Here is a 13,256-nt window from a genome sequence, read left to right on the forward strand (position 1 = left end):
GGAAGGGAGGGGGGGGACGAGGGGGGAAGGGAGGGGGGAACGAGGGGGGAAGGGAGGGGGGGGAACGAGGGGTGAAGGGAGGGGGGGGGGAACGAGGGGGGAAGGGGGGGGGGGGAACGAGAGGGGAAGGGAGGGGGGGGGAACGAGGGGGGAAGGGAGGGGGGGGGGAACGAGGGGGGAATGGGGGGGGGGGAACGAGGGGGGAAGGGAGGGGGGAACGAGGGGGGAAGGGAGGGGGGAACGAGGGGGGAAGGGAGGGGGGAACGAGGGGGGGAAGGGAGGGGGGAACGAGGGGGGAAGGGAGGGGGGAACGAGGGGGGAAGGGAGGGGGGAACGAGGGGGGAAGGGAGGGGGGGAACGAGGGGGGGAGGGAGGGAGGGGGGGGAACGAGGGGGGGAGGGAGGGGGGGGAACGAGGGGGGGAGGGAGGGGGGGGAACGAGGGGGGAGGGAGGGGGGGGGACGAGGGGGGGAGGGAGGGGGGGGACGAGGGGGGGAGGGAGGGGGGGGACGAGGGGGGGAGGGAGGGGGGGGGACGAGGGGGGAGGGAGGGGGGGGGACGAGGGGGGGAGGGAGGGGGGGGGGGACGAGGGGGGGAGGGAGGGGGGGGGGACGAGGGGGGGAGGGAGGGGGGGGGACGAGGGGGGGAGGGAGGGGGGGGGACGAGGGGGGGAGGGAGGGGGGGGGACGAGGGGGGGAGGGAGGGGGGGGGACGAGGGGGGGAGGGAGGGGGGGGACGAGGGGGGGAGGGAGGGGGGGGACGAGGGGGGGAGGGAGGGGGGGGGGGGACGAGGGGGGGAGGGGGGGGGAGGGAGGGGGGGGACGAGGGGGGGAGGGAGGGGGGGGGACGAGGGGGGGAACGAGGGGGGGAACGAGGGGGAACGAGGGGGAAAGGGAGGGGGGGGAACCAGGGGGAAAGGGAGGGGGGGAACGAGGGGGGAAGGGAGGGGGGGAACGAGGGGGGAAGGGAGGGGGGGGAACGAGGGGGAAAGGGAGGGGGGGAACGGAGGGGGGAAGGGAGGGGGTAACGAGGGGGGCTCCCGGCTCGGAGAGAGCGAGGCGGAAGCGCACCTGTGCTGCGTAGAGGCGCAAAGTAAAAAGGTCGTGGGCCAGGAAGGAGACGCTCAGAGCCACAAGAGACCCCGAGCCGCGAGGTTGGACGAGCAAGGAGCCGTACCCGTGGTAGGAACCCAGCGGCGATCGCCTCACGCCACAGTTGTCGTCACCCGGGTTTGACCCGGACCGGTGGCCATCGGCGTTTGTGTTGGGCCGCGAGAGCTTCGTGCCGTGAGGTAGGTGATGGATTCTGCGTGGCCGTGTTAGTCGGCAGTTGCGAAGTCCCAACATCGCTCTGGTGAGGTTGAATCGACCTGCCCCCCCCCCCAACGCGGAGGCAATGCGCCGAGTCGAGCCCTCCAACAAGCGACTGTTTACCCTACACGAATATAACTGCTGATGAGACCCAGTTTAGTTGAACACGCCGTTTAAATGGCTGCTGGGAACCATTTACCCGGAAGGTCAAGAGATGGTGGTTGCTTTGGGACGTTCCTTTGGATAGTGGGGAGCGGTGGCGTAGTGGTTAGCGCGGCGGCGCTACGAACCTGGCGACCCGAGTTCGATTCCCGGTCACGGCCAACGCCGGTGACGATTATCTGAACCGGTCCGATGGCATCCCCTAGGTAGACTCAGCCTCAAATGAGTCCCTAGTGCAGTGTGTAAACATCGCCACTGGGGAATCAAAGGCGGCCGGGCGTGGTGTTGGCTACCTACCCCCTCGTGTGCCGTGCCGGCCTTCATAGGTGCTCGCTAACGGAACTTGGCCAAAACGTATGTTAAGGTATACACAGAGGCTCTGTGTCTTGTCTATGGATAGGCTCGCCTACGCAAGACTCAGTCCCGCCATAGGAACGTAGAATTTCCACCTGTGGTTCGAGGCTGTAGTTGTCTTTGTGTATTCGGCTGTTGCGTAGTTTCTAGTGTTGTGATATTGGTAATATTAGTGGTGGTAATATTGTTGGTGTTGTGATTGTGGTAATGTGGGAGGTGTTGTGATAGTGTTAATGGAGGTAATGTTGATGGCATTGTTGAGGTGCCAGGTAATGGTTTCAGTGTCCATAAGAATCATAAGCATTGTGCATCATCACCACTTGTTTTTCCATTGCACACGGACATTCTCATTATCCCCTTGTCCTCGACAGAATCGCATCCACAGCACAAGCAGACCCAGGCTCGGTTCATAACCTGGCCCTTCTTCAGCAGCAGCAGCAGGACCACAGCTCAATTCCCAACATGATGAAGCGAACGAGCATGCAGCTGCCTGAGAGGAAGAGGTTCTCGTTGGACAAGCGCTGGACGCGGAGCCAATCGGAGGACCTGTCGGGCAGCGTCTCCTCGGGCGTCCCCATTGTGCTGCGGCTCCCGCGCGAGTACCGCAGCTTCTCGGTGCTGTCCAGCAGCTCGGCCGTGCTGCCCACCAACTCGACATGCAACTGCCAGGTGGGCATCCTGCCCCTGCGTAACTTCCTCGCGCTCATGGCCGACGACTTCAAGGAGGGGCCCGACCGGGTGTTGACGGTCAACTCGGAAGGTCCCGGCGGCTTCATGCTCATCAGCGGCGGGGACTTCAGCATGGACGGCCAGCACCATACACTCGTCAACTACCTGCCCAGGTGAGCAGTAGCCGCCACTTCCCGACAACCTCCCCGCAGCAAAGCCGTCGTACACGTCACGCATATGGGCAAACAGGGTGGGCAGCCAGTTGTTATATCGTTTCGCCGTGTAGTGTATAACAATAGTCATGATTTGTTCTTGATGAGAATTCCCCTCCGTTACTCCAGGGCATCTCGGAGCGCTTTACACGGATAACCGCATCTGGTCTCGAACGTTTGAAAGTTCACACCAAGTGTCAGTTGGCCCTGTGTGCACAAGGTGACTCGGCACAGGCCTGCAATTGGGCATTAATCTCCCAATAAGGGGTGATGATTGCTTTTATCCCAATTGAATAGTTTGCAAGTAACTTTATAATTTGGCAGATTTGGACTGTAACACCAGCACAGATTGGTCTACTCCCTGTGTGTGTATGCATGTTGTATGTAAGGGTACCATGGTGGCGAGATGTTAACTACCTCACCTGGTAAACGGGAGGGCGTGGGTTCAATCCCGACCCTGATGCCTGTATATTTGGAGATTACATGTTCTCACTGTGATCGTGTGAATTTTCTCTGGGTGCCTGGCTTTCCCCTCTACATTTAGAATCATACGTTTGGAGTATTAGTCTGCTTTAAATGTCCATATGTTAAGCCACTTAGTTTAGCTATCATTTGTGGCCAGGTCACTTCTGAAAAGGAGCTATATTGCTCAGTGAGTCTTACCTTGTAAAATAAAAATAATAGTTGTATGTATGTTGACCTTCGTTCGCACCGTACCTAGCCAACCGTGCTAATCTGAGGTGTATGCTATCTATGTGTATATAACGTGTGGTTCCTAAGGCTAAAACGTATTGCAAAGTGTCGGTACACATGTTTAGTGTTCTGAGAAGTGCCGGCATTGTATATAGAAATATTGTTTAAAATTTAAATATATAGTGTAAATATTATTTTAAATGAAAGGCCATTCCTCAATTTGTGTTACAGAAAATACGTTTATTTTTATTATTGTTACACTTTATTTACCCAGGAAAGTCCTAACCAAAGAGTCGGGTTGGCTGAGTTATAGCAGTTACACAATTAGTGGATGGGCTGAACAAAGAAACGCATGTCACCTCAATAAAACATCTCCCAAATGCATGTAACACTTTTTGCTGTCTTTTCTTGGATTTTCTGTTTGCACATAGTCACTTTAAGATGTTTTCTTGTTCATGTTTTTGTTTTTTGTTTGTTGCGGTTGCACCCGATTCAAGAGCCGAATGGCTCACAGGGCTATACCTAATACATGAAACTTGAAAAACTTGAAACTTGAGTAATTGGCTGTGTAGGGTGGGGGAGGGTATACAATGCACATTTTTACATACAACCTTATACAAATAAACTATTGAATGAATCACAATATTGATTGTGAAAGCCAACGTATAATAAACACATACAATATAGCTGATATTGGCCAAAACATTCCAATGCTGAACATTTTACCTGCAAATGCCTCAATTGGGATCACACACAGCCACAACATTGCCGCTCTTCTGAAAACCTGGCAGGAAAAAATAAAGTCTTGAGACTTGGTGAGACTTTCCTGGGTAAACACACGTAGTAGTAATAATGATTAATACAAATATAAATGAACGTTATGAAGATTCGTCTGATTTTTTTTTTTACACCGCTTATAAAATGCTAAACTACTCGGGTGGATCGTCCCGCGCACACGCTACATTGCCTGCGTGTTGTGCGTCCTGCAGAAAGTACGTGACTCGCTCGCTCCCGGAGTACACGCAGTACCGCGAGGCCATCACCAGCAAACCCCTCGCGTTCTTCATCACCGTGAAGGCCGTGCGTCACGGCACACCTGAAGGTGAGCGGTGCTGTGCGTGTGAACAGTCGGGGAGTGGCGGCGTAGCGAGCGGTTCACACAGTACTGCGCTATGAACCCGGCGACCCGAGTTCGATTCCCGCTCACGGCCCAACACCAGTGACGATTATCTGAACCGGTCCTGGGCCTCCCCTAGGTCGACTCGGCTTTAAATGAGAACTTGGTGCAATGTGTAAACATCGCCACTGGGGAGACAAAGGCGGCCGGGCGTGCTGCTGACCACCCACCCTTTCTTCTACTCTTCCGATCTTCATAGGTGCTCGCTAACAGCACTTTCCCCAAAAGTCTGTTAAGGCTTTGTGGATAAGCAAAATCACAGATCAGTAGAGTTGTCATAATATGCATGTTTTCTTATATTTCCTGCTTATGTGAGCATTCAGGCAGCGTTCATATCCTGTTTACAACCCTGAGCCATTGGTGTAAATTCCACATTCCTATAGCAAGGGCAATTAAAACCATAAGACAACCACTTTTGACTTCCTCATGAAGTGGGAATCATTTTATTGACTCTGACGGGATGATGAGTCCTCCCCCCAACCAGGGGTTGAATTGAACCTAGCAATTATGTTCGTTCCACTTGTAAACACTCATGAATCGGTTTTAAAACATCTTCATCGAGGACTTATGACCTTGGGGAAAGTGTTAGTGCCGGCTCACTGTGTTGCTGCCTTCCCACTTGTCTGTAATTCCTTCAGCGAATGCGAGACACAATTTTCACGACCGACGCTGTGTACAATGAAATATGGGCGTCGTCGGGGGGAGAATGTGATGACGCACCTTCGCAGGTGTTCGGCACGAGTCTCGAAGCATTCGTGCTGCCCTGTGCTGTGAAAGCAAATGTGTTTACACGTGGAGTTTGTGACCCGCGCCTTTTCAGATCAGGACTTTGCCGTGCTGCTCAACACACGGCACCCTAATATACGCCACCAGCTGATCAAAGCCATGGACAATGCTATCGCGTCCATCTCTGGAGAGAGCTATGTGTTCGAGGTAAGCCGCCTCCTGCTCTGTTTTGTATATGACGTAGCTTACGTCCAACTCGGGCTCGTATTACATCGGGAAGGGTCCTTGCCTATACACGCTTGGCAGTTCACCAGCATTGGTTCAAGCAAGCCGGACTGCTGATGAGACACTGCATGTCTAAACCAGTCCTTGCCTATAAACATGGCAGTCCATTTGTGTTTGCATACAAGAAGCAGGCAATTCAGTTATACAACACGACATTATATCTGTATTATGGTTCTGTATTGCAATGTAAGTATTGACTTTAGACTTTTCAACTTATTGGATGGCAGGGTAGGTAGTGCAGTGGGTAACACTCGTGCCTCACAGCAGGAAGAACCTGGGTTTGATTCCTGATTCGGGCACCTTTATCTGTGTTCTCCACCTGTTCGGCGTGGGTTTCCTCTGGGTTCTCCGGGTTCTCCCCACAGCTGCAACCACACACATCACACTATGCAATTGATGTTGACCAAACATCCAAATGCCACAAGACCCTCTGGAATATTTTGACTCGTTGTGGCTTTCTTGGGAAAAAAAGTATTATGATATTTATGAAGGAAATGTGTGTGTATTTACTACTATAATGAGCCAAGAGTGTCTGTGTCCCGCGCGTGACGTCACTCTACATCGGCCAGCCCCCCTCATTAATAATCATGAAGAGGTGACGTCTTCCAAATGGACACCCCCCCCCCCATTAATAATATTTAGAGGGTGACGTCACTCCACATGGGGGGGTGAGGCGCCTCCTCCCCCCTCCTCGGCGTCAACTTACAACCCTCACTACAAAGGCAGAACCCTCACGTCACGCGATTTCCATAACCCTATTGAGACATAGAAGTAAAAAGGACGTCATGATGAACGAGGGATTATAACCTTTAAATGAAATAGGTCTGTGTCACCACGGCTTAACAAATTTCACACGAATTGATGCAATTAATTTCACGTTGCGGTCTGCTTTTCGCTTGCAAGTTTCAGATTTACTGAAATACACCCGTCCTTGGACGGGCAAAAGGCTAGTATATATATGTTTTTCTATTCTTGGTCAACAGGTCAGCCTGGAGAAAATTGTCAAAGATTTCTTCAGTTCCAAGGAGGGCTATGCCAAGGACATTCCGCTCCCCGGCCTCCGCTTCACCTTGCAATACGAGACGGACGCACTCTTTGACATTGCTTACTGGTTGGGCTACAACAAGCGGGAATTGGTGATTAAGGTGACGCCTGCCTACCTGACCTGCAGCAGTGAGGAGAAACGCACCAGGGTGAAGCAGCTGCTGGAGAAGATGAAGGAGGAGCTCGTGCGCCCGGGCAGCTCGGGCAGCTTGGACAGCGACAACGGAATGCCCAGGCAGCCCCAGAAGCAAGGTCAGGCGGCGCTGCTTCTGCTTTAACGATACTTCCATGTACATATATATTTATGTTTACATGATCGTGGTGTATATCTAGAGAAAGCGAAATTTTCTACTCACCTTGTTACTTAAATATTCTCAAACAACGACGCGAGCGATTGTGGCGTTTTGAGTCCCGAATAGTTCTGCATCAAAGTAGGATGTGTATCTTAGCAGAGAGGGTCCTAGCTTATAAACATCTGCCAGTTAGCCAGCATTGTTTTAAGCAAGTCCGACTCATCAGCAGAGTTTGGCTTGCTTGAATCAATGCTGGCAAATCACTGCCATCGGTGCAGCTCAGTGCTCTGACTTTAGCCACCTACCAATGAGATAGTCTTGATAGACTGAGCTGAACAAATGCTTTTCTTCGTTCAATGTTGATTTGTATAAAATGTGTTGAGCGCAATTCCTATTTGTCTTACAGACTCCATCCTGGAGGAAGATGAGGGTGGGGAAGATGTGTTTGTGTCATCGTCCCCACGTGCAAGCCTCGTGTCCAGTGGGAATAACTGACCACCCCAGCCACTCTGTTTAGATGTCCCACACTGCAATCCGAGACGGCTTGGTCTCAAACGTGCCGTCACTAGCCAAAGAACGACTGCACAGATCTCGCTGGAAATCATCTTGTCAAATACTACATTGAGCATTAAGCTTTCTGAGTAAGTGGTAATGAACAAATCCTTTTCGGCGACCTGGGCAGCAGGGTGGCGCAGTGTTAACACTCATTCCCCGCAGCAAGAACGGCCTATGTTTGATTCCTAATTCGTGCGGCGCCCCTCTGTGTGGGGTTTGTATTCCGTCCTGTTCTGCGTGGGGTTTCTTCAGGTTCTCTGAAGGTTCTCTGAAGAAAAGTAATAAATACAGTAGACTCTTGATTATCCACTTGCAGTTTATCCAATTTGCAGTTTAAGCTCGCACCTTAGATGTTGACGTAAACTAAGCCCAAGTGAATAATCTAAAAACATACATTGTTATTCTTGGAAATGTTTATTACAAGTCACGTGCTTAAACCGAACAAATATGTTGATCCAGTTAATGCAAAATCCACGTGATCGCCTCTACAGTACAGCAGTTGCAGATATTTACAACAGTGGGCAGAATTAGATGTTGATTGGCGTGGCTCTGTTATTCACTTCGTGGGCAGAGCACGCATATCGATCGGTCGGTTATTCTCTCAAATTTTTTGTTTTGCTCATTAACAAATTTTCTCAACTGAAACATAACTTATACCCCTACATTAGTGTTTTTTGGCATAGAGATCTGGGGACAATAGATGTTTTTGGATTATCCGCAATTTTGAACTATTATCCACGGCCGTCCTGCCCGTCACTAGCGTGGATAATCAAGAGTTTACTGTATACCGCATTGAACACATTGTAATACGAATTGGCTAAGAAAATTTTACCTTTAAAACCATTCATAGTATAATTAATTATAGAAAATTCAAATGGTACCGGGGTGATGATTGCACTTGCATTTAAATGGACAAGTAGACGTGTTAAGTGCGCATATAGGGAGTTATGACAATCGATAAAGTCAACAAGCGCAAACCTCTAGACATCTACAGTGTCCATCTCCACAGACAAGAGCTGTGCGTGTCTGAGTATCAGTTGTGTAGGTTTGAAGTCGTGGTCACATCTGCCGGTGGTGATGTTGTGATGTAAGTTTTTAAAAAGAAAAATGAGTAATTTTATTCAGAGTGGGCTATTGGATACATATTCATCTCTCTAAAAGTACACTCGAATGAGTAGGTACTTGGAGTGGTGTCCATGCAATGAGACATCCTCTGAACCAAGTGTACATTTTATGTATGGGTATCCCTCGATTTACGAAAGGGATGCGTTCTTCAATATTCGCACGTAAAACGAAATTTCATAAATCGGAATGGCTTTTCTCATTAATTTAATAATAAAATTTATGGATGTGTATTGGACAGTCAGTCCAGCTCGACTGCCAGCCTAAAAAATGACACCCATATCACTTTTCTCAATACAAAAAAAATAAAGAACATAAATATGAAAACAATTGAATAATAATTAATTAAACACAAATAAATTACAGTTTTCAGGAAAATTCCAAAACGATCTGTTTGCATGTTGGAATGACTGGCAAGGCGATGTGGAGGCGTTACTGTTGCACTGCAAGGACACCATGACGCTGTCGTGGATGGATGACGCCTGCCGTAGTGAAATTTCGCCGCTTGCGGGAAAATCGATTTCGTCATTCAAAAAGTGTCAATTGTGTTAATGCGAAATTTTGCAAACCAAACGTTCTTAAATCGAGGGATACCGGTTTACAAAAACGACAATGTAAAGATCTCCAGAAGAATTGTCTCAATCATGTTTTCTTGACATTTCCACAGTGGGTCAATGAGCCCAGACCAGATATTTCACTTTTGGGTGCTACCTGAGGCTTTTGCGAGATTCCAATATCTTGATGTGGCCATTAGTACTGAATTGTGACAACCAATCAAAATGAGTGTGTTACAAAGTAATCCACTCTTATTGGCTATGTAAATAAATTGTAGTGACTTAAGCTTCACTACCTTAGGTGGTATTTCTGCTCTGGCCCGTGGACTACAAAAATAGGGATTTGTGCTGGCATGTGTGGTGGCTGGGTGTGTGGAATGTGAATATTTGAACGTATTCTCAGTACACCGGTGGTGGTGCGTGGTATAAAAAAAGAAAGCTTCCCCCCCCCCCGCCCCCCCGCAATTCGCAACCTCTGGTCAGGAAACCTTGCAGGCTGGTGCATAAAAATCGGTTCTCGTGATGTCGAAGCAGTCGGAAGGTGAACGTCATGAGCAGCTGAACACGAAGCTTCACAGTCTGTTGCCATTTCGCAGCACCCAGCCTGATGAAGATTGGCTGCTCGCTGTTCCAAAGGCAGATTTGACTCCTCGTGCCCTAGACTTGGTTGGATGGTTCCTCAATTCATTTCCGGAATAATTTCATGGAGGACGGTGGCATAAAAAGATTACGACTCGTGGTGTCGCCACACGTTCGAATGGGAATGCAGCTGCTGAATCAAAGGTAACTTCAGATTGTGAGTCTGCAGCTCACTCAAGGGCAACAGGGACATTGTCAGACTGTTTTATGAGGACCCCGCTGTGTTATACTGCACCGATGTACCGCCAATGCCTCCAAATGTTGTTGGTTGGCTGCATGAGGATTGATTGTACATATTACTGGTAGGAACCACCTGGTTCCAACAGCCCACTGGGGATTATTGTGTCCGTCCGTCGTGCATCAAATAATGGGAGGGGTTGGGTTGGGTGGAGAGGGGAGGGTGGGGATGGGCTGGGTGGGAAGGGGCTGGGTGGGGAGGGGCTGGTTGGGGAGGGTGGGTCTGGGTGGGGAGGGTAGGGCTGGGTGGGGGGTGGGAGGGGTAGGGCTGGGTGGGGAGGGGCTGGTCACCTCGTGGTGCCCTTATACAACTCAACGTTTAACCTACTCACGCCGGCTTGTGCCCGCCCTCACAGTCGGGCATATTTGCGGAATACACCACGCCGCCGTTGACCCTGGCCATTGACCGAGCAACCCAACGTTCCTACCAGCTCCCTCCGCAGGAATGTGTTTTGGAGATGTGAGCCATAGTAATGCAAACGTATTGAATTTCGATTTAAAGCTTTCGTGACTGCAGGGATTCGTATTCTTGGTTCTTTCGGTAAAGTCACGTAGAAGGGAAATAATACAATTAAAATAAAGCAATACAAATTCTCACGACGCTTGCTTGTGTTGCAATCGAAACGTGATCATTTTTATTATGTTTTATTTGTATTTTTTTTTTAAATTTCCCTTCCACGTTACTTTACCGAAAGAACCAAGAATACAAACGTATTGGTTATGCTGTATATGGGGTGCTTTATATGGGTATGCTGTTTACGTATGCTTGTGAACGTGTTGTTTTCATACACCATAGTTTCCTACTTGGTGCTCCTATTATAGTTTGAACATTAATGTACAGTGTTCATGCTGTAGTTTATAACTGGAGTTATAAAAAAAGACCTATCAATATATGAGAGAATTATAATTATGTAGACCGAATTTTTATGGCATTTGAACATGCAATTTCACCTCGGTCTACTTTGTCTCCTGAAGGCATCTCTGGCATGAGCGTCGTGCTTGACCTATTTTGTCATTTTAAAACAAGTCAACATTCGAAGGTTATCGTTTGTGAAAGCGCTGAGTTGGCAACCGCTGAGACCCCGGGTTCGAATCCAGGCAGCCAGCCGCATGCTATCAAAACCTGGTTCTCAAGCCGAGTGGCTTGAGGGTCTCGCGGCCCAGTCAGCAGTGACTGCAAAATCCCCACCACGTCACACCTGCACTTAATTTTGTTCAAAGGAAAGTTCCCGTGTGAGTGGGGAAGTGCTGCCCTCTAGTTGTGTGTACCGGAGGTCACTTGGAGGGTCCTCGTAGCTCGCGTGTTGATGACATCTGCTTTTGTGGGCCCTTCTGTATATGCAAGGGCTGCACCGTGAGGCTTCAGAATGGGGACTTCATATCACAACATTATACCAATAGCACAATAAGGAGGTCAGTTTTTAGAGCCAGTGAGGCTTTCGTGGGTAAACGGGCACGTTTAAAAGTAGTGGCTATGCTGCATACGTATTCATTTTTGATGATTTAATTTTACTGCGCTTTTGCCTTGTCAAATATAATAAACAAGGGTTGTCTATCTGTAATTGTTTGCCGTGATTATGATGAATATGGCTGCATTGAATATGTTGGTTTGGGACATATATATTTCAAGGGCTCAGGATATGAGGACAGGAATGTTTTTTTTGCACAACCCTGACGTTTGTAGAGAGGAACACATTGTACCCATGGCACAGTACGGGGAGTAGAGCCAACGTGTCACGTAGGGAGAAGGACGAAAGGGAAAGAAAGGATGCTGGAGCAGAAGTCCCCAAGACGGACAAAGAGGAGGGCACGGCGCAAGAGGAGCAGCAGCAGCAGGGAGAGAGATGAGGAGGGGGAGAAGGAATAAAGTTACTCCACTTCGCTCCCAGTGGAGCATAAGGCCGCAACAAGCCCACGCCATGCCGGACGGTTTTTAGCATTAGTTGGTCTTGAAAGAAGGGATGATAATAATACCTTCATTTTATATTGCGTCATTCATGCAAATTGCATCCCATAACACTGTATATGTATTATGTATTAGGACCAAATCCTTTCTACAGCGACTATTGTACTAAGCAAATACAAATCTGACTCCCAAGGACATTTTTCAATAAATAAACAGAACATGACCCATGGCAGGATGGTAAGTCATGGACTGCCCTGAAATGTTTTGCTACATAATTCTCGTATTACTTCTGTTTTCTTTCTTTGTTGATTTATTGGGTTTTAGTCACAGCTCTGAGAGCGCTTCCTGTGATTTAACCTGAACCCTTTGCACGACCGTCCAGTTGCTTTGATTTGGAATTGTCCAATTATGCCCTTAATATCCGTCTTGATATTTTTATTTTGCAACGTAATCCATGTGTTTTATATCGTTCGTATTCACGTATAATTTGTTGAACTTCTTTTACGTGTTCAATACAATATTTTGTACTTATGTTAGGTAACATTGTGAAGCGTCTAGAGTTGCGATAGCCTTTATATGCGGTACTGTACTATACAGTGCCGAGAAAAAGTTTGTTAACCCCAATGATAATAGTGGAAATTCCATAGTTTTACCATAATAGCCTTCTTGAATCAAAACTGGTCTTTTCTTAAATAGCCAATAGGGTTTATATTTACCAATTCCATGTCTTTTTAAACAAAATGATGTATGAATTAAACAAACAATAAATAAATCATACTCTTTGATTCTTTCGGTAAAGTCACGTAGGTAGAAAAATTAATTAATTGGATTCCTGCAGTCACGAAAGCTTCAAATCAAGATTAATAAGTTAACCTTGACTTAAAGCTTTCGTGACTGCGGGAATTAATATTCTTTGGGTCTTTCGGTAAAGTCACGTAGATAGGTTGAAAGAAAATAATAATAAAAACTACGACGTTTCGATCACAACACAAGCGATCCTCATCTGGAGGAACAAGTAAACCCGTAAAAACAAAGTTTTTCACTCTAAATCCTTTATATGCGTGGCGGCTAGAGTCCTCTCGTCCTCTGGCTTGAGATGGCTGCAATCCATGGGTCAGATGATTGTCTGCCAGTATTAAGCAATTGGTAATTAAATATTTAATTTGTTTTCCCTAAACAGTGCAAAATTTTGGAAAAAAATTTTCACGAAAATTAATTGTCACACACAACGAGTCTGTGTGGAAAATGTCAGCTCGATTGGATCACGGGAAGTGGGTTAAAAAACGAGCGAAAGATTTGCACGGTCCTAAGCAAGCAAG

The 13,256-nt window shown here is 48.2% G+C and overlaps 1 protein-coding gene across 1 annotated transcript; it reads left to right on the forward strand.

Annotated features, from left to right (window-relative positions):
- Window positions 1-1,054: 1,054 nt before the first annotated feature.
- On the forward strand, window positions 1,055-7,837 carry MEDAG (mesenteric estrogen dependent adipogenesis). The gene is made up of 6 exons (XM_078864708.1): window positions 1,055-1,290; window positions 2,197-2,667; window positions 4,389-4,501; window positions 5,397-5,509; window positions 6,571-6,883; window positions 7,331-7,837. Exons 2-6 carry the CDS (start codon window positions 2,288-2,290, stop codon window positions 7,417-7,419), a joined length of 1,008 nt encoding a protein of 335 aa, XP_078720834.1. The 5' UTR covers window positions 1,055-1,290; window positions 2,197-2,287; the 3' UTR covers window positions 7,420-7,837.
- Window positions 7,838-13,256: the final 5,419 nt, after the last annotated feature.

Source organism: Lampetra fluviatilis, chromosome 19 (genome assembly GCF_964198595.1).
Source record: "Lampetra fluviatilis chromosome 19, kcLamFluv1.1, whole genome shotgun sequence".
In the NCBI taxonomy this organism is placed as follows: domain Eukaryota; kingdom Metazoa; phylum Chordata; class Hyperoartia; order Petromyzontiformes; family Petromyzontidae; genus Lampetra; species Lampetra fluviatilis.

Excerpts from the sequence above, each read along its gene's own strand:
- MEDAG (XM_078864708.1), top strand. The coding sequence starts at position 2,288 with ATGATGAAGCGAACGAGCATGCAGCTGCCTGAGAGGAAGAGGTTCTCG. Across the intron at positions 4,502-5,396 it reads GCGTCACGGCACACCTGAAG|ATCAGGACTTTGCCGTGCTG; the intron begins GTGAGCGGTGCT and ends GCGCCTTTTCAG. Across the intron at positions 6,884-7,330 it reads CAGGCAGCCCCAGAAGCAAG|ACTCCATCCTGGAGGAAGAT; the intron begins GTCAGGCGGCGC and ends TTTGTCTTACAG.